We start from the raw sequence: 17500 nt of genomic DNA, 5'->3' as shown, positions 1-17500 counted from the left end.
TACCAACCTATGGGGACCACAGTGAACAAAGTGTGTTTTTAGGAGATGTGTAGTGATAAAGTATCAATCTAATTGGCAAAAGTCTGTTTAAGTGTAGCAGTCTGCCCTGGATTATCTCTATCTGTCATAGAGGACATTGAAATAGTAGCACTGTAGTCAATGTGTGTATCTTACAGTTTTTTCCTATCGTTTTCGGTCATGTACCCATACTATGGTCACTTTTCCCTATCACTTAACACAGTGGGCTGTAGAGACACACACCTCTGCATATCTGTTAACCTTTGGTGCAAAATGCACTACAACAACCACACCACAAACAATGCTGCCATAACTTAACACATGTTTCCTCTCAGAACACTATGACCTAAAAAACACTAACATCTTGAAGCATTGCCAATTGCATATATAAAATGTTGCTCTGTCCTCCAGTTTGGCATAGATTTCCTGTAGTGTTGCATTGAAAAAAAGAGAAAAAACACAGACAAACACTTCTTTGGACTACAGTAATAAAGTTTGTAATATTACAGTATGACAATCCAAGCCAAGTATCTGCTGACAGTGTTCATATGTCGGTTTACCTCCCACAAAAGATGTCACAATTGAGTGTGGTAAATGTACTGTAATTGTAAATACAGTAAATACTGTAAGTGTTGTATGAGAAACTGAGAATAACAATTTTCAGTTTTTGTAATGCAAATTACATACAGTAAGTACGTAATATATGATCCAGAAACAAATCACAAACACAACAGTTTTTTCCCCGGTGCTTTACTTTTTGGAGATTTTGTCACAGTGCAAGTGTTACACAAAACAGAAAATACATTACAAAGTCCAAAAATGTGTTCTAACAAAAAATGCAATGCACAAAACCTGCACATACTGTATATTACAGTAGCCCAACAGTGGCGCAGAATTGGGCTAATCCCTCCTATCCTCCGCATTTGGCCACAAATTTTCATCTACGTCGCAACGTATGGTTTCTCTTGCCATACAACGTGGATAAAATATTTTGGAATGCCTTATCCAGGCCTGGATATCTTCTGGGGCTATGTCCATACACCCAGCAGCCATTGCCTCTAATGGGGTTAAACTATAATAATAAACTATAAACTAAATATTTTTTCTTATTCAAACATGTAACTTCATTTGTCTGTCCAAATGCAGCATCTTTCCATCTACAGTGATCTAAATTACTGTTAGGTTTTGAACAGAAAGTTCACTGTTTTGAACAGAATATCTAAACATTGGTAAAATATGCTGTAGTTCCACAGCGTTTTGCCGGTAGTGAACATTGACTGGGGCAGGTATCCATGAAATTTGGAAGAAGGCGTCATTGCCAGCATTTGTATCTTAGCATAGGGGCAAGTAACCACAGTTTGGTTCACATGGTCTACTGGTATGCTCACTGTGTGAAGTGTTTAGGGAATGTGAACATGGTTTAGGTAAATTGCCTAAAACGATAGGAAAAAACTGTAATACAGTCAGCACTATGGACGGTAGGGAGGATAACAAAATACCAAGACTGGCAGAGAGCTAGTGAACAAAAGGAGAACTTTAAATTGTTCCAGGGCATTATACATAATTAAGAACAAGAATGTGGTATACACGTTTTGGAGGCCACACTCTCTCTCTCTCTCTCTCTCTCTCTACACATATCCCTATCTCTCTCTCTCTCTGGCAACCCTCAATGTCATGCTCCTTCCAGAAGGTTTCTACTGGCTCAGCCGCCAATGCAATCTTGTGATTTTTTAATCACATCCAGATGAACATTTCTTTGCTTCTCTCTGTTGCTCCACACTGTTTGCCCCCAAGAAGCAAACTATGTGAAGCAGATTCTTACAGAGAACAGTTGATTCTGAACCTCCACCACCCGTCACCCTAGACTTATTAAAAGTGAGGCGAGAAGATGAGAGAAGATGTGCCTACCTTTCCTGGACGCCTGTGAGGTCCTTTTGGGACTCCGGTCTGCAGACAAATTAATAGAAAAATTATTGTCAAAGCAGCAGAAGAGGGTTGCAGCCTCCCAGCCAGATGTTAACAGCAACAAATTGGCAGAGACGCAGCCTGATATGCTTGACTTATCACCTCTCATTAAAAGGGTGAGATTACAAACATTTTGGGTCTATGGATTATTTAAGATGCAGCATAGATGCTTGATTCTGATTGGTCAACCAAAGCATTCAGCCGTCAGTTATTTCTGAATATTAGCAATAACTGACGGCTAAGGATGCTAATGACAATCATTTCCAAATCAATACAATGATGAGGATTTTGTACAATTATGTCTTTCTTTAATAAGTAGATGTGTAATAAGCAGAATAATCTACAGAGAGCCGGTAGGATCTATATCACTTACATGTCAGGCCCTTCAGAATAAAAGGGTTGAACCTCTTGTTAACAGGTGGTTTGAATACATTGGGAATCAAACCCTAAGCTCTTTCTTGCCACTAAACTAGCTCCACCCCCCCTCCCCCTCCATTTGCAGATTTATCTTTATTCAAGTATATGGCCTTAGTTTCCCTGTAGTAATGATGTCAAAATACAGCCCCATTCACGACTGTGTTGTTAGTCAAATGTGTGCCGCCTGTGGTGATTAGCAACTCTGTTCACATGTGTGCCTTGTTATTCAGGTTCCCTAGTTCCTACCCACTTCTTGTCGTGTTTGTTTCTATTGGTCTTATACCTTTGGCTTTGACACTGCCTGCATGACTTTCTGCATCATCTTTCAAAGCCCCTTCTCACATGCTTTTCAGTTTGCTCACATCTGCATTTGGGTTCCCCTCCTGCCTCAAACCCCCTGAGGAAATGTAGCAGTCACACTCTCGCATATAGGTAAAACAGGGTGCATGTAAAGGGGGGGGGGGGGGACCCAACACTCACATCAGCAGTGTGCATCCCATGTGGGAGTGGTAGCGGCTTTGTTGGGGGAAGCCGGGAGGGCGCAGCGGGCTTGGTTTGTGCAGGGGGTGGGACTGCGGGGGTTGCAGGTAGACATGGCAGCATTCCACCAGTGACCGGGAGCCCGGGCTTCTTCTTCATTTCTGTTGCAACCTCGAGGGCTGCCGATGACATCACGACCCCAAGCTTCTGTTGTATAAACAAGGCAGACAGAGTGGTTGGACTGGCTTTCTGGCTTGTAAGAATGCAATGACTAATGACAGACGCATAACACTCTTGTTCCCAAGGATGCATGTATATCATAACAGCTGCACTAGGTGGCTGTTCACTGCAGGAGCACGGCAACCATTTTGTACATGCGGTTGATTTTCTTGCCTTTTTCTCTGCAGATCTGAATTTACTTTAGCGAAACTAAAAACCCTGATGACATAACTATTTTTATGACAATGATAGAGGTGCAGGGACACAGTTGCATACCACAGGCATCATTCAAAGAAATACAATGTTTATGACAAAACTAACCTCTGGGTTGACTTGTTCCCTTCCTGCTTCGCCTTCTCGAGGGAGGTACTTCTCCAAATAGTCGGGCAGCTTGATGTCGTTAAAGGAGGGAAGCAGTGGAGCTGACTCACCGACCAGAGCCTGCCCAGCCTGGGTGCCACTACTGCCAGCAAGAGCCGCTGGGTGGTGGCTGCCCAAGACCTCAGCCAATGGAGCTGGGGAGGTAGGGCTAGGCAGGAGCGGTGCGGAAGCTCCAGGGGACAGGCTATTCTGGGGGCCTTCGCTAGATGTTGCAACCCCAGAGAGGGGGAGGGCCTCCAGACCGGTTCTCTTCCCTCTGGCACTGGAAGCACTCAGGCTGCTGAGGATGCTGCTTCCCTCCAAGCGAGACCTCACCTTGGTCTCCTCTTTCTTCTCTTCCTTTTCGTTTGATGTCGTTGTCCTCTCCTCCTCCCCTTCCTCTTTCTCCTCGTGGGCCAAGCTCCTCTCCCTGAGCCGGGAGCGTGTGTCCATGCTATTGAGCAGGATGCACCGGTCCGCTATGCTAGCCCTGGCGGGCTTCAGGCTGGCTTTGGTCTCGTTGCTCTGGAGCTTGGCCAGCAGACTGGGGCCCGATTTGGCCGTTTTCTTCCTCAGCCCAAACTGGAACTGATCGGGGTCGAAGGTCTTCTCGAAGCGGTCCTCCCTGATGGCGGGCATGGCGAACGGGGGCTGCGGCGGCCGCAGGTGGCTGTGTTTGCGCGGCGGCATGGAGAAGGGGGCGCAGAGGTTCTTGATCTTCTCCACAAAGTCGTCGTCGCCCAACTCCCCCGCCGTGTCCAGGAGGTTGCTCTCGCTGGAGGAGTAGCCCAGCCTCGGAGGCTGATCCGGGAGCCTCAGCCTCTGCTTGGGGAAGTCCACATCCAGCCAGCTGGAGGGGGCGTCCCGCTGGGGCGATGAGTCGCCTGCTCCCAGCCCCCTTGGCAGAGTCAGCCTGGTCTGAGGAGAGCGCTGGGGAGAGCCTGGGCCACTTTCAATGTTTTCTTTCCCAGGAGATTGTTTAGCAGTCTCAGGGGCACACGAGGCTGACCCGGGGTTATTGTTGACAGGCTGCGATATTAGAGTGATATCTTCCATAACAACGGGCAAAGATATCACCGGTTGTTCAAGGTTTCGTTTATCGACTGTCTCCGTCTCCTTAGTGTTTGTGACGCTAGGTACAGTAACTTTATTATCACATGGACTCTGCTCCACTTCCTGTGTGGCCGCAGCTGATCCGACAGTATTCACTGTATGGTGTAGCTTTTGTGAATCATTAAGCTGTGCCGCGTGAGACGGGTCAGTCATTATCTTCGGAGAGCTTTCGACCCCTGTTGTTGAAGAACTGTTAGTCATGCTTTTATTCCCAGTTGGTTTTTCCGCCACATCTTGGCTGATAGGCTTAGGGAGGGTAGTGTGAGGAGAAATTATATTTTCAACTGATTTGGGCTTTTCTGGCTTTTCTCTGCCATCAGATTTAACATTAGGCAGAGGTTTTTTTTTTTCAGGCACGTGTTTCACCGCCGTGCCTGTTTTAACCGGTAGATCAGAACCAAATGCCTCTTGTGCAACTAAACCACCAGCTTCTTGTGTGTGTGAGTCATCAGCCAATGTCTCTGTTTTTCCTACAGGCAAACATTCAGACTGTAGTTCCACTGCGGTCACTGCTGCCTTTGTTTCTTTGTTGCTGACTTTTGCAGAATCCTTTTTTGGCTCATTTGTAGTCCTCTGCAACTTGGCTGGTTTGACAGGCCCCTTATCACTGTCACTCACACGCACAGTGTGGGTGTCTGCAGGGGCCGCCCTCTCATTCACTCCTCCACCTTTGGCGGTGGGTAACTCCCTCACAAGAGCAGGTATATCAACAGACTGCTTTGGGGGAGATGCTTTCTTCATCGCCTCTGACTGGTTGGGCTCCGAGTTTAAAGTGTTTTTGGAGGGCTTGTCTCCTCCTTTTTTCCCAGTCTCAGCCTTACTTTTCTCTGTGTCTGTGGTGGTCTCTCGACTGTTTGAAGCCGTTCCCTTTGTGGTAACCTTATCCACACTAATTTGCTGCTGCTTCGGTAGTTGTTGTTCTTGAACGTTTTCTCTGGCCTGGTCCTTAACATGAGGAACATTTTTGGTGTCATTCTTTTTCGATTGTACATTTTTCTGTTTACATCCATCTTCACTTTGATCGATGGCCTCTGTTTTTGCCACTTGTTGTTTAACACTCCCTTTAGCTTTGCTTTCAGCCTGACTTGGAGGCTTCTCTGATTTAACAGGAGCAACTGGTGCACCTTGCTCCACTGCTGGTGGTTTCTCAATGAGCGGTTGTTCTACTATCGAGGATGTGGGGGAGGGGACTGCTTTACTATTGCCCTTTGAAACCCCTTCCCCCTTCTGATCAGATACTGGGTCTATTTTCCCAGGTAAACGACCTACATCAGAAGGCTGCTTTGTTCTGCGTTGGGAAGTGTCAGTATCGGGCCCTTTATATTTAGTGACAGATTTCAACAATCCCCCCTGCCCCTTTAGTAATTGGTCTCTGCCCTCATCCTTAGAGCCCGGCACTTTATCTGGAGCCTGTACTGTCTTGCCTGAAACCTGCTGGGTGGAACCAGTGGCGTGGTGTTTTTCCACAGCAGTTTTACCGAGAGATTTATTGGGTTGAACCATGCCTGGATCTGTTAGAGTCAGCACGGGTGAACACGGCCCAATGCTGGCAGACACCTTTTCCTGTTGGCTGGAAGTCAGCAAGGACTTATCGTTTGAACCGTCAGATTTCGTACCATTCGGAGGACTGGTAAGGTCTCTACTCCTCCTCTTCTTAGAGCGGGTACCCGTCTTGCTAGATGTTTTAGCCTCGGGGTTAATCTCATTAGCATGTTCATCAGAGTCAGCAGGCACTGGTCTATCTGATTCAATCTTGTTCTTTGTCGTAAGTAGATCCTTCCCCTCTGTGAGTTCTTTGGGGTGTATAGTTCCAGAGTCTGCCTGCAGTTGCTCAGGACCTGAAAGCTTCACAGCCTCAACGGTGCCATCTGGGACATCGTGTTTGGATCTTATCTCGGATATGAGTGCAGTTGGTGTTTTCTCGTTGACAGCCTGTTTGTCCTGAATGTCCAGTTGGGATGGCTTTGACGCGGCTCTCAAAGACACAGAGGAGGTTTTTAGAGACATTCCTGGAATTGCAACCTTTGGAGACATTGGTGTTTTGTTTTCGGATTTGCATGCCTCTATGTTTCTCGCCCGTTCCTTAACAGTCCTTGCCTTCTCAGGTGGGGCTGAACTTGACCTGCCGTCATCAAGGCGCTCCTCTGACTTGGACCTGTTGCCTCCATCTACGTCGTCCTCCTTTAGTGATCTAGAGGCGGCCCTGATCGGAGAGACATCCGCACTCCTTGTAGCATGGAAGGTCTTCTTCACAGCCCCCACTCTCTGTCCCTCGAAGACGCTGATCTTATCTGCAATCCGACCTGCAATTACGGCCTTAGGTTCCTCCTCCAGTATCCCCAGGTTCCCTTTTCTGGGGAAAAAATAAAAATAGATTAATATCAGCCACAAGCTGGTATCATTTAAACATCTAATGTTATGGTCAAGTATTTAGTTATTTTTAAGCCATAGCATATTACTGGTGAATAGGGAACAACTTTAGTTATATCTGTTTATTATCTGCCCCAGGCTAGGTGTATTCTAGTATGACTGCTGTTGGTTATAAATATAAAGAGTTATTAAGCGCGTTGTATTTTTCCCTAGGGAAGGCATTCTTTGTTGTAGCAAAACAAACTCTTAAAGTATGTTTTAAAAATAACCTCAATGGGTATTATTATTATTAGGGGTCCGAGCAGCGAAGCTGCTTGGTCCCCTATTGCTTGTTTTTTCCCCCCTCAAATTCTTTAAAAATCATACTGCAGCCTATACCATAAGTCGAAAACTCCTGAAATTTTCCGGTACGGTTACCAATAACCCCCACTACCCATAAACCCAAATTTGTGGTACTGCACCCAAAGGTGGCGCTATTGTAAAAATGAATGAATTAGGCTTATTTCTCCTCACCAGATTGACCTGGACTCAAAATACTTCCAGAATATTAAACTCTAGAATCAGATGCATATATGAAACCCTGGTCTTATGCCCTATTTTTTTTTACTTTTCCCACAATTTCATATTAAAGCTAAACATGTTAAAAAGATTCACAGAATAATCAAAAATTCACCAAAATCGCCACATAAAATCTTTAGACCAAGCCTCACAAAAATAATCGAACAGAATTTGTTTCATTTAGTTCCATTTGAAAAATATTGGCCAATAAAGTTGGAGCAGTTAGCCCATTTTTCTTATGTGACCATTATGTTATTTTGTAAAAAAACATACAACTATTATTACGTGGATACCAATACTCCCCACTACCCATAAATCCAAATTGTGGTACTGCACCCAAAGGTGGCGCTATTTAAAAAAAAATATGAACTATTTTTCCTTATTTCTCCTTACTAGATTGACCTGGACTCAAAATTCTTCCATCATATTAATCTCTAAAAACAGATGCATCTTTTTCGCCCTGGTCTAAAAATGTTTACCTTTCCCACATTTCATAGAAAAGCCAGACGTCCACAGTGTCAGCCTATTTTGCCTACATGACCATTTTTTTATAGAATAACTACCATAAGGCTACCATTAGCTGGATACCATTAACAGTGCAAAGTTTCAGATCCGTCCTCTTTTAAGAAAGCCCTTAACTCACTTAAGAAATGTGTGCTTGGAGTTTTCTGGATGTTGTGTGCTTATCAATAGACATTTTGACCATGTGAATGAGGCTGCATTTCAGGTTTAGAAGTGGGACATCTTTCCTTAAACATGACAATTATTTATTGTATTTATATATCTTCCATTAGTGTGTTCTTCACTTTTAATTTTGCTCAGACCCTGTCAATCACCGCTTGCGGTTATCTTTTATTATTATTATTATTATTATTATTGAAGCCCAAATGCTAGTTTTTCCTCAGTTACTTAAAATGGAATGTCTTACCTCAGTGGTTGTGATTTCTATCATTGCTTGTTGCATTCATAAACAAACTTTTAACTGGGCAACTCCCTTCCTCAAACAAACTTCAAACCATAGCGAACTTACCTTGCAAGGACCTCTGTTTCAGAATTATCCTTGACTGCATCTTGAGGTTTTGATAATCCTGAATGAAAGTTCTCGGAAACATTTCCACTTCTGGGCCCAGATTGTGAATCAGCGTTTACAAGAACATTCTTTGAAAATATCTTCACCTCACTTCTGGAGACCTTAATACTCTTGCGTTTGGACTCTGCTGTTTCAGTTTTCCTCTCCAACTTAAATTTTTCATCCATGTCTTCCTCTCCATCAACTGCAGCCACGATGGTGCCAGTACAACTGGTAGTATCGGCGCCTAAACGTCCCTTTGGCTGCTTACCCAGAGGAATTTCTCTATGAATAGCTGTGGGCGAAGTCTTGTTTTTCCCTCCCTCAGATAAGCTCTGACTGGAGGCGGAGTTTCCTGCTGCTCTCCCCAGGTGAGTCTCCACCCCTGGAGCTTTGGTCAACAACGTTCCACCTGAGGCAGAGGGGGAGCCTGACAGTGCCTGACACGCATTGGAAGGAGTGTTCTCTTGGGAGTTTCCCTCCACGTCTCCCTGAGACAGCTTCCTGGACTTTCTCCGGCTGGTGTTTTTGCGCCCCATCCTGTCTGATTCTGTCTCCTCAGATTCTGTCTCAGGGCTCTCCCAGTGGGTGTCTGAGTGGGCAGTGAGCTTTAGATCCACCGGGGCACTCAGACAGAACCTGTTCCTGATCTCACGCCGCTCCGGGCCGCTGCTCCGTGGTGAATTGAGAGCGTCCAGTGACTTGGTCTTGGCGAGAACATCGAAGCTCTTCTCTAGTCTGACGCGAACCACCTCCTGCCCGGTGCATGAGTTGTTCCCGCTGTTAATCACACTTGTCTCTTCCTCCAAGTACACGTGGAGCTTCTTGCCTGAGTGGTTGAGTGTGTTCCTCTGAGCCGGGTTGTGGACTGCGTCAAGCTTCCCCACCGCTCCGAGCACACGCGTGCGAGACCGAGGCGTCAGAGGACTGGCTTTGTGCTCCAAACTGGGATCTCCTGTCAGTGGCGTCCCACGGTGGCCACCTCCTTCCCGCTCCCAGCCCTGTCCTCTCCTCCCCTCTAGAAACTCCCTAGCATCCACAAACTCCTCCTCCTTGGGCCCTGGTTCTGCTGGCTCCCAGTCGGTGGACCAGAGGGGGCCGTCTCTGCGGGCAGACCGGGCGGCGTCCTCCTTCGTGGAGGAGGAGAGATCCCTGGAGAGGCGCGACCGCTCTGGGTATGAGCTCCGAGCGCCTGTCCCCAACTTCCTCTGCCAGCCTCCTCCGGCGGGCTCTCTCACAGGCTCAGCCCGTGCGGCTCCTCCCTTCGCTGCGTCAGTGTCTGGCACAGGGCCCTGCTCGCTCGCTTTGGTGGCATTCTCGATTTCAAGATCCCTGGGGATTTGTGACTTCCACGGAGAGAACCAGCTGCCGATTCGCCCCAAGACCCCCGGGCTCGGCTCCTCTTCTGGACTTTCAGACTGATGAATACAGACGGGGGGATTAATACTTTTATAATGTGCTTAGGATGGGAGTTAGTCTTTAGTCCAATCAAGCTTCAGTCAAATGTAAGCATACTTTGACTCAAGTGATATAAGTGTACAGAAGACACAGAAAGCAGCAGGATTTTTTCTAAAATGTTTAAAAGGTCACTTATTGTGCAAAACGTTACGGATAACAGAAGCTTGTATGCCTATACTTTATAGGTACACATATGTTATATTGTGTTATTTTCCCATCAAAATGTTTTCACTATAGCCGTGCAGTTCCCAGCATTACAATCAGCTTAAACTCGTTCAGCTTACCGTAGGAAAAACCACATCAGTGAGACTCTTTACGTAGGATGTGAACATGTTTTTGGTTTAAACCAAAAAACTAAGCAGAAAAACCTACAGACCATAGAACAGATATTGTTATATGATAAAATAGAAGCATTAAAGAAAAAAAGTTGCAATGCCTTGGCAAAGTGGTATCCTAGTAAAAAAAAAAAAAGGTTAATTTGCAACTCACCCTCAATTACGCTACAAAAGACACGTTTTTTTTCACGCATATCCCTAAAAAGCGACAGTTTACATGCTTTGAGAATGCCAGTCAGTTAGATTCCCGCCAGACAGTTGAAGGTCAGCTGCAATCCGCTGTCGTCCCATCCCAGTAAGAGTTCCCTTCTGCAGGACTCTCCTGAAGACACTAGAGTCACTAGAGGTATGCGTGGCGGCGCGCGGGCGCCGTTTTGCCTTCGGCCGGGCACGCCCACAAAGCGCGCGCCCGCTCCAACGCAACTTTTCCAAGAGAAATTACGTCACAGGGTGGCTTCTAATACTCTCTACCCATTTTTCGGAGATAAAAGTTTGCGCACAGTTTGTTGTTAGTGGAGCAAGATACTTTTTTTTTAAAACTTGGTGCTAAACTCCAACACACCGGACATCAGATAAAGAGTATTATTACCAACCGTAATTTAATTCAGACTGTATAAATGGGATGGGATTGTATCAGGCCTGTTAGTGGAGGCTATTATGCATTTATTGTAAATATTTTTAAATGTGGGATATCTGCGTCCAGTCCATTCGTGGGAACGTCAATAAGCCTATCTTTGATATGTCATCAGGATGATATGTTAAATAAATATCTCTTTAGTCAATCCTAATTTGAATAGTTTTGGACTCTGCTGTCATCGAGCTTTATTCTACCGATGGATAAACTTAATCGCGGAGGCTGTAGGCCTATTATTTTATTATGGCATACGACTTAAAGCCTATTTCATAAACAATGTTCTACCTTAGCTTGTTTCGAATGGGGAGGCTGCATGCGCTTCATGAGTTACTAGACAATAGTCAAAGTTAACGTTCACATGCATTGGCCTACGGTGCTCATTTGACTATTCAACGCTATTCAAATGCATCATGCTCAATCTTACCATGATGGTATTTCTTGTTCTCAGCTGAAGACTATTGGAACCTGTTCAGCGATCCACAGTAAAAGGCGAAAATTGAGCCTTTGTCGCTGCTGCACGGTTCCTGAGGAACCACTCCTCATCCCCCTCGGTACCCAGGAGCCCCTGGAACCTGATGAATATTCAGACCCTTTACTGTCTTCAACGTCAAATATCGCAGCGGGGAGCCATTGCAATTATTTTTGATGAAGTCGAATGACAATGTAACTGGTTCAAAGCCTTGTTGGAATCCGCCCGGGCTAGGTAAATCGCCCTAGGCTCCGCGCGCGTACACACAGAGTGCATGACGGTTATTGTGCAACGCTATTGGGGTCTACCATTCTTATAAACAAATGAGACCGGTGGATAATGACCCCACATGGACATGCACGCCCGACTCAACGGCACACCAACTGACGTTCATTCATTATGTTTTATTTAGTTTTACACGTTGCAATGTTTTTCTCTGAAGTTGGCTTACTCTCACTCTCTCTCTCTCTCTCTCTCTCTCTCTCTCTCTCTCTCTCTCTCTCTCTCTCTCTCTCTCTCTCTCTCTCTCTCTCTCTCTCTCTCGCTCTCTCTCTCTCTTTAGTCACTCTCTCTCTTCCCTTGAATTATTGATTGCAACATAAGCTGAAACCGGTCTAGTCTCAGCCCATTAAAGTTTTAAACATGGCTTTGCATGAAGTAGGCCTACCTTGCAATTATGACAAACACCATAGCTTACCAACAGGGTTGGATCCTTTATTTCTATTCCTCCCACAGGGACACTGGGCCTGTTACCAGTGCCCCTTGTCACACTCCCTCATATTGTGCCCTGCCAACCAGTGACCCAGTAAACAACACATGTTGTGTTCGATGTAAGACGCCTACTGGCCTGCTTTTTTGTATTGTATGAGCCTGTATAATTAAATATGTCTCCTTCATCATTATCCCAGTTTCAGGGCAGCCCATGCTGCCCAGCACTTGTAGTCGCCCTACAGCCCAAAGCACACACAAGTAGGAAATACAACAACAGCACTGCTCTTAAATCATGTCAAGTAAACAAGTCACATTCTAGTGTGTTCCCCCGCCCTTCAAACAGCTTCAAGCCTGCATTATGAATCATTATCAAAAATATTATCATTGTCAAAAATACTAGAATGAATTCTAAATATAAATAATGTAATACAATTAATGTAATATGCAATGCAATGTTATATATTGTAATATTTTGTACAATTATGTAATGTATTGTAATGTTATATGATGTAATGTAATGTTATTTGATTGAATGTAATGTGATTTAATGTTTTGTAATGTAATATGATGTAATGTAATGTAATATAGTGTCATTTTTTGTAAAGTTATATGATGTAATGTAATATAATGTAATTTAACTTAATGTAATGTAATATAATGCAATATAATACGTTGTAATGTAATGACGAGTGTGTATCCAAAGCTCTCCTTTCAGAGCCCTTGCAATGTAAATCACCTGAGCCGTGAATGACTGCGAGATGTGAGCCTTCTCCTGTCCCTCCAGCTCCCACACACTGTTCAGAGATCCACGCAGACCTCCTCCTCCCAATCCTTTGTTCTCTTTTTAGTTCTCAATTAGTACTTACAAATTCAGCAAAAAGCTGCCATTTACACCATTAATCACAAGAGGCGTGCGTGCGTGCGTGCCTTCGTGTGTGTGTGTCTTCACCCATCAAAAAGGATTGAGAGCTACGAATTACAGATGTGATCTGTGGCTTTTCATGTATGCACCTGAACTGTGGTCCTTTGAGTGCGTTGCTCTGAGGTACCATGCTTCTGCCCAATGACCTCCATCGCAACCAAGAGGGCAAATCGATGACCCGGGGTCATTTATCCTATGTTGAATGTCTCTAAACTCGTAATGGTTGGTTTGGTTCAGTGTGTTGCTAACAATTCCGTTAAGCGTTTTTTTGTATTGGGGTAGATCATGTATATATTGTAATGTGTTGTAAGGTTGTCTGTAATTGGTTTTGAATCAACACACTGTTAAGCCCAAAGTAGTCGGTTGAGTACTGGGAAACTATTATGTTCGATTTATTTTTCAGGTAGTGCACATCAAATATCATTGTAAATATGTGTTAGTCAAGAGGCTCATTTACATCTGCAGTGGACAACTTACATTCACATTACCAGAGAACAATAATAAAATAAGATACATTTAGATACTTAGAACATTTTTATTTGTTTTATTTAACCATTATTTAACCAGGGTGAAAACACATTGAGATAGATATCTCTTTTACAAGTGAGCCAAGTGGCACACAACAACAGAACATTATACTATAAGAAAAAGAGTAATTTTAATAGTCTCTCTCTCTCTCTCTCTCTCTCTCTCTCTCTCTCTCTCTCTCTCTCTCTCTCTCTCTCTCTCTCTCTCTCCCTCTCTCTCTCTCTCCCTCTCTCTCTCTCTCTCTCTCTCTCTCTCTCTCTGTCTCTCTCTCTCTCTCTCTCTCTCTCTCTCTCTCTCTCTCTCTCTCTCTCTCTCTCTCTCTCTCTCTCTCTCTCTCTCTCTCTCTCTCTCTCTCTCTCTCTCTCTCTCTCTCTCTCTCTCTCTCTCTCTCTCACACTCTCTCTCTCTCTCTCGCTCTCTCTCGGAGATCGAGAGAAATTGAGGGAAAATGCTCGCAGAAAGTCCCCTCGCTCCATGGCCCCATCCACTGGCTGCCAGCACTCATCGCCCCCCGCAGTGTGGAGAGACGCTCAGAACCCAGCCCTGTTAGGAAAGAGAGGCTCAGAGCCCAGCCCTGTTAGGAAAGAGAGGCTCAGAACCCAGCCCTGTTAGGAAAGATCACGGTCCAGCGCTGCAGACCTGCAGTCGCTCCTTTTACCTAAGCTTGTCTCGGTATGAACTATGAAAATTGTTTTTAGTCTTATACTAAAATAATTTGGGATTAAGTGCACATTTGCGCGAGTGAAAGTAGTTTATTTTTGTAAGTCTTTCCCTTTAGGCTATGATGCACTCATTCCTTCCCTGTTTCTTTAGAGTGACTCATAGAAGGCACGAGGGCTCTGGTTCCACCGTGGCCCCAGCCCACATGTCTCCGTGTGGCTGGCGTTCAAAGGGCCATCTTGCTCTGCTTAAGGGCTGCATTGAAAAGTAGTCCCACGCGCAAATTGAACGGCCTCTCCAAACACCGCAACCATTCTTTCAAACTTGTAAGGATCTTCCTCTCAGCCAGGCTATGTTGTTTAAATACATATATAATATGCTCTTATTTTGTTTTATTAAATAAGATGAGGGTTTTATGGCTATACTTCTCCAGCCCCTCTTCGTTCTTCGAGCACTTGAATGGCACCTAATTGATAGTTTAGTGTGCACACTGCTACGGGGAAGTCGTTTTTTAATTGGAATGGGGAAATTAGGACACTTACCGGCAACACATTTTGACATGCTCTCATTTGTTGTTGTTGCCCTGTATTTGTGTTTAGCTGACGTGACTCTGGTACGAGTTAGGAACGAATGAGTAATATTCCAGCCCACAGGAAGAATGCTTATTGCAGAATCAAACAACTTTTGTTTTGCATAAATGCAAAACAATGCAACCAGAGAAATGTTCAAGAGAGTTAGCAATCATTTCTCTCCTTCCTTTCCCATGGAAGAAACTGAAAAAGAGCATGTTGAAGTTCATGTTATGCAGCGGTTTTAGAAGCTTCTAGTGACCTAGTATGAGCACCGTTTCCAAGGGCAACCAAGAACCCAAATAGATCACCATTCTTAATTGGTCCTCTGTAGATCATCGATTTGTAAAATACTGACTCTCCTGTAGAGAACATTGTGGTGATAGTGGAAGCCCTTGTGTGTGGCCTTCTGGGAGGCCTGAGTCGTTAGAAATCCCACTGCCTTATTTAAAGAACATTAAATATATTGCAAGAGGGCAGAGGATGAGGAAGTGACTGGACTGAAGAAGAATCCCTAGCGTATAATATTCGAGGAAGCCCATAACAGGGTGTTTTTCATCACCACAGTGATTGATTTGCCTTCCTGAATGTCTTGTTATTGCAGATGGACTCACTGGCATTCTCAGCACAACCTTTTATTAGACAAATTAGGAGTTGGAGCAGTTTGTATCCATTGAAGATACACCTCGGCCTTGTTCCCTGAAAATTACCTTCTGGTGATCACTAAAGAGGTCTGTGCCATTCAGGCACACATTACATATGATTAGATCCACAGCTAGCTTTACATAAACCTGCTGGTGTGTGCGTGTGCATGTGTGTGTGTCTGTTTGTGGTTGTGTGTGGTAATTGTCCAGAGTACAACAGACATATACAGAGAATTGGTCAATAATAGATGGTGACCCAATACATGGTCCATCTCTTATATTCCCCCTGTCATCTCATTAATTGTATCATTCTTTTGCTGTGGCAATAAGAAGCAAATGTGTTAAGGGTTGCCTACACCAGAGAAAACATGGATTCATTTTTTATAAATTCCCATGTAATCGAATCTCTGACCTCAAGAGATATAAACATGTTTTCATGTAGCCAACGAAACGCAGATCTGAAAAGACAGATTGTATACGTATATACATAGATTAAATATTTATATGATGCTACATGTTGTTTGGCACGTTCTGGTGTTTCTCTGAGAGAATCACTTGTTTTACATCACGTTTATTCCCATCGTAAAATGCGGAGAGTTGATTCCAGCTCCTCAGATAAACACAGAATGTAAACAGTGGAAAAAGCGACGACACCAACAGGCCAACGGCCAAATACATCTCCCTATCCCCCCCAGGCTGATTCAGCCGGGCTCTCCCAAACATAGAATGGCCCTCTCACAGTAGGAAGCACCTGAGCTATCCCACACCCCCTGTAACTCCTCCATGGCCTCAATATAATCATCATTACTGAAGAGTTGTTCCTCATTTGAGGCTGTGAAATAAAACTTTGCACCTTTGAACCAAATACTGTAGTCTTCGCAAATATATCCCAACCGCTCTCGGCTACTCTGATTTTACGAGTGCCGCAAACGAAAACCAAACAAAGACATCAGACGGTGCAAGAGGCTACATATATATCCCTTGGAGAAACACGCGAGGAGGAGCATATATGAGGCGTCTCGGTATCTCTTTGATAAAACCAGGCTGGGCCTCTTCAGGCGATGGAGTGGTGAGCTTCCAGGACCTGGGAGCGGCTGTGGGGGCTGTTGGGGGGGAGGGCGGTCTCACAGATCAACAGGTCGTCGTCCCCCAGCGAGGTGCTGGGCGACTCTGAGTTCACAAAGTTGGGGATGTCAAAGTGGGACATGAGCGCGTCCTCCGTGTCTGCAGACCTCCGAGTTCCCCTGCCGCCTCCTCCGATTGGCCGTGGCCCGGCGTCGTCGTGTTCCTCCTCCTCCTCGTCCGCCACCCTCTCCGTCACCGAGGCGCTGATGCCCCTGAACCCGTGGCCGTCGGGCTGTCCCCGGCCCCGGCCCTGAGGCCCCGTCCTGGGGTGGTGCCCGGCCGGGCCCCCCTGCTCCCCCGGAGCGCTCCGCCTCTGAGGGTGCTGGGGGTGCGGCTCCTCGCTGATGTAGAAGTGGAAGAAGGAGCGCGGTTCGCCCAGCAGGGGGCGGGAGAAGGCCTTCTCCGGGTCGTCGGGCAGGGGGAAGTCCTCCAGAGCGCTGCCAGGGCGGGGCCGCTTCTCCGAGGGCTCAGGGTTCCTGGGGAGGGGGGCACACGGGGGACACGGGGGTCAGGAGAGGGGAGGACCTCGGGGGAAAGGCTCTACGCTTTGCTTAGGTTGTGGTTTTTAATCAGGCTTGTTGTTGCTTCGCTCAAGGAAGGAGAACACAACAAGAAGAGTCCTGTTTTCTTTCATTCTTAGTAATCTGTCCTTCCTGTGTTTGGATGTCGGCTCTACAATGGGTCAGTCCAATAAAAGCGCAAATACAAAACTAAGGAAAAGCGATAACATGCGCCTCTCCCTTGGCAAACTTTAAAAAACCTCCCCAGGCAGCACCTCTGCCCTTGAGGCGTACGCAGAGGGAATAACTCTATTTCTGGTCCAATTTCCACCACCGATGCCATGCCAAAGCCTTTCTCCTTCCCGTGCGTGGCTCA

At 45.5% G+C, this 17500-nt stretch overlaps 2 protein-coding genes across 9 annotated transcripts in view; both read right to left on the bottom strand.

Annotated features, from left to right (window-relative positions):
* Positions 1-11744, bottom strand: part of LOC115534059 (beta/gamma crystallin domain-containing protein 1) — a 35919-nt gene extending 24175 nt beyond the window's left edge. The window contains exons 1-6 of one of the 2 annotated variants that reach the window (XM_030344656.1): positions 10517-10698; positions 10312-10395; positions 8531-9987; positions 3421-6925; positions 2881-3087; positions 1927-1965 (exon numbers count right to left, since the gene is read on the bottom strand). In XM_030344656.1, the coding sequence (XP_030200516.1) occupies positions 1927-1965; positions 2881-3087; positions 3421-6925; positions 8531-9987; positions 10312-10359 (5256 nt within the window). In that variant the 5' untranslated portion in view covers positions 10360-10395; positions 10517-10698. Of the gene's footprint in view, positions 1-1926; positions 1966-2880; positions 3088-3420; positions 6926-8530; positions 9988-10311; positions 10396-10516; positions 10699-11420 lie in introns of those variants that run through there. The other variant, XM_030344657.1, reaches the window with a different exon arrangement.
* A 3730-nt stretch (positions 11745-15474) lies between these two features.
* LOC115534741 (melanocortin-2 receptor accessory protein 2A) overlaps positions 15475-17500 on the bottom strand; it is a 3892-nt gene continuing 1866 nt past the window's right edge. For all 7 annotated transcript variants that reach the window (XM_030345929.1, XM_030345928.1, XM_030345924.1 and 4 more), the window contains one exon: positions 15475-17100. In XM_030345929.1, the coding sequence (XP_030201789.1) occupies positions 16554-17100 (547 nt within the window). In that variant the 3' untranslated portion in view covers positions 15475-16553. The remainder of the gene's footprint in view (positions 17101-17500) is intronic.

This window comes from Gadus morhua, chromosome 21 (genome assembly GCF_902167405.1).
Source record: "Gadus morhua chromosome 21, gadMor3.0, whole genome shotgun sequence".
Lineage (NCBI taxonomy): Eukaryota > Metazoa > Chordata > Actinopteri > Gadiformes > Gadidae > Gadus > Gadus morhua.
This window is presented reverse-complemented; position numbering and strand designations above follow the sequence as displayed.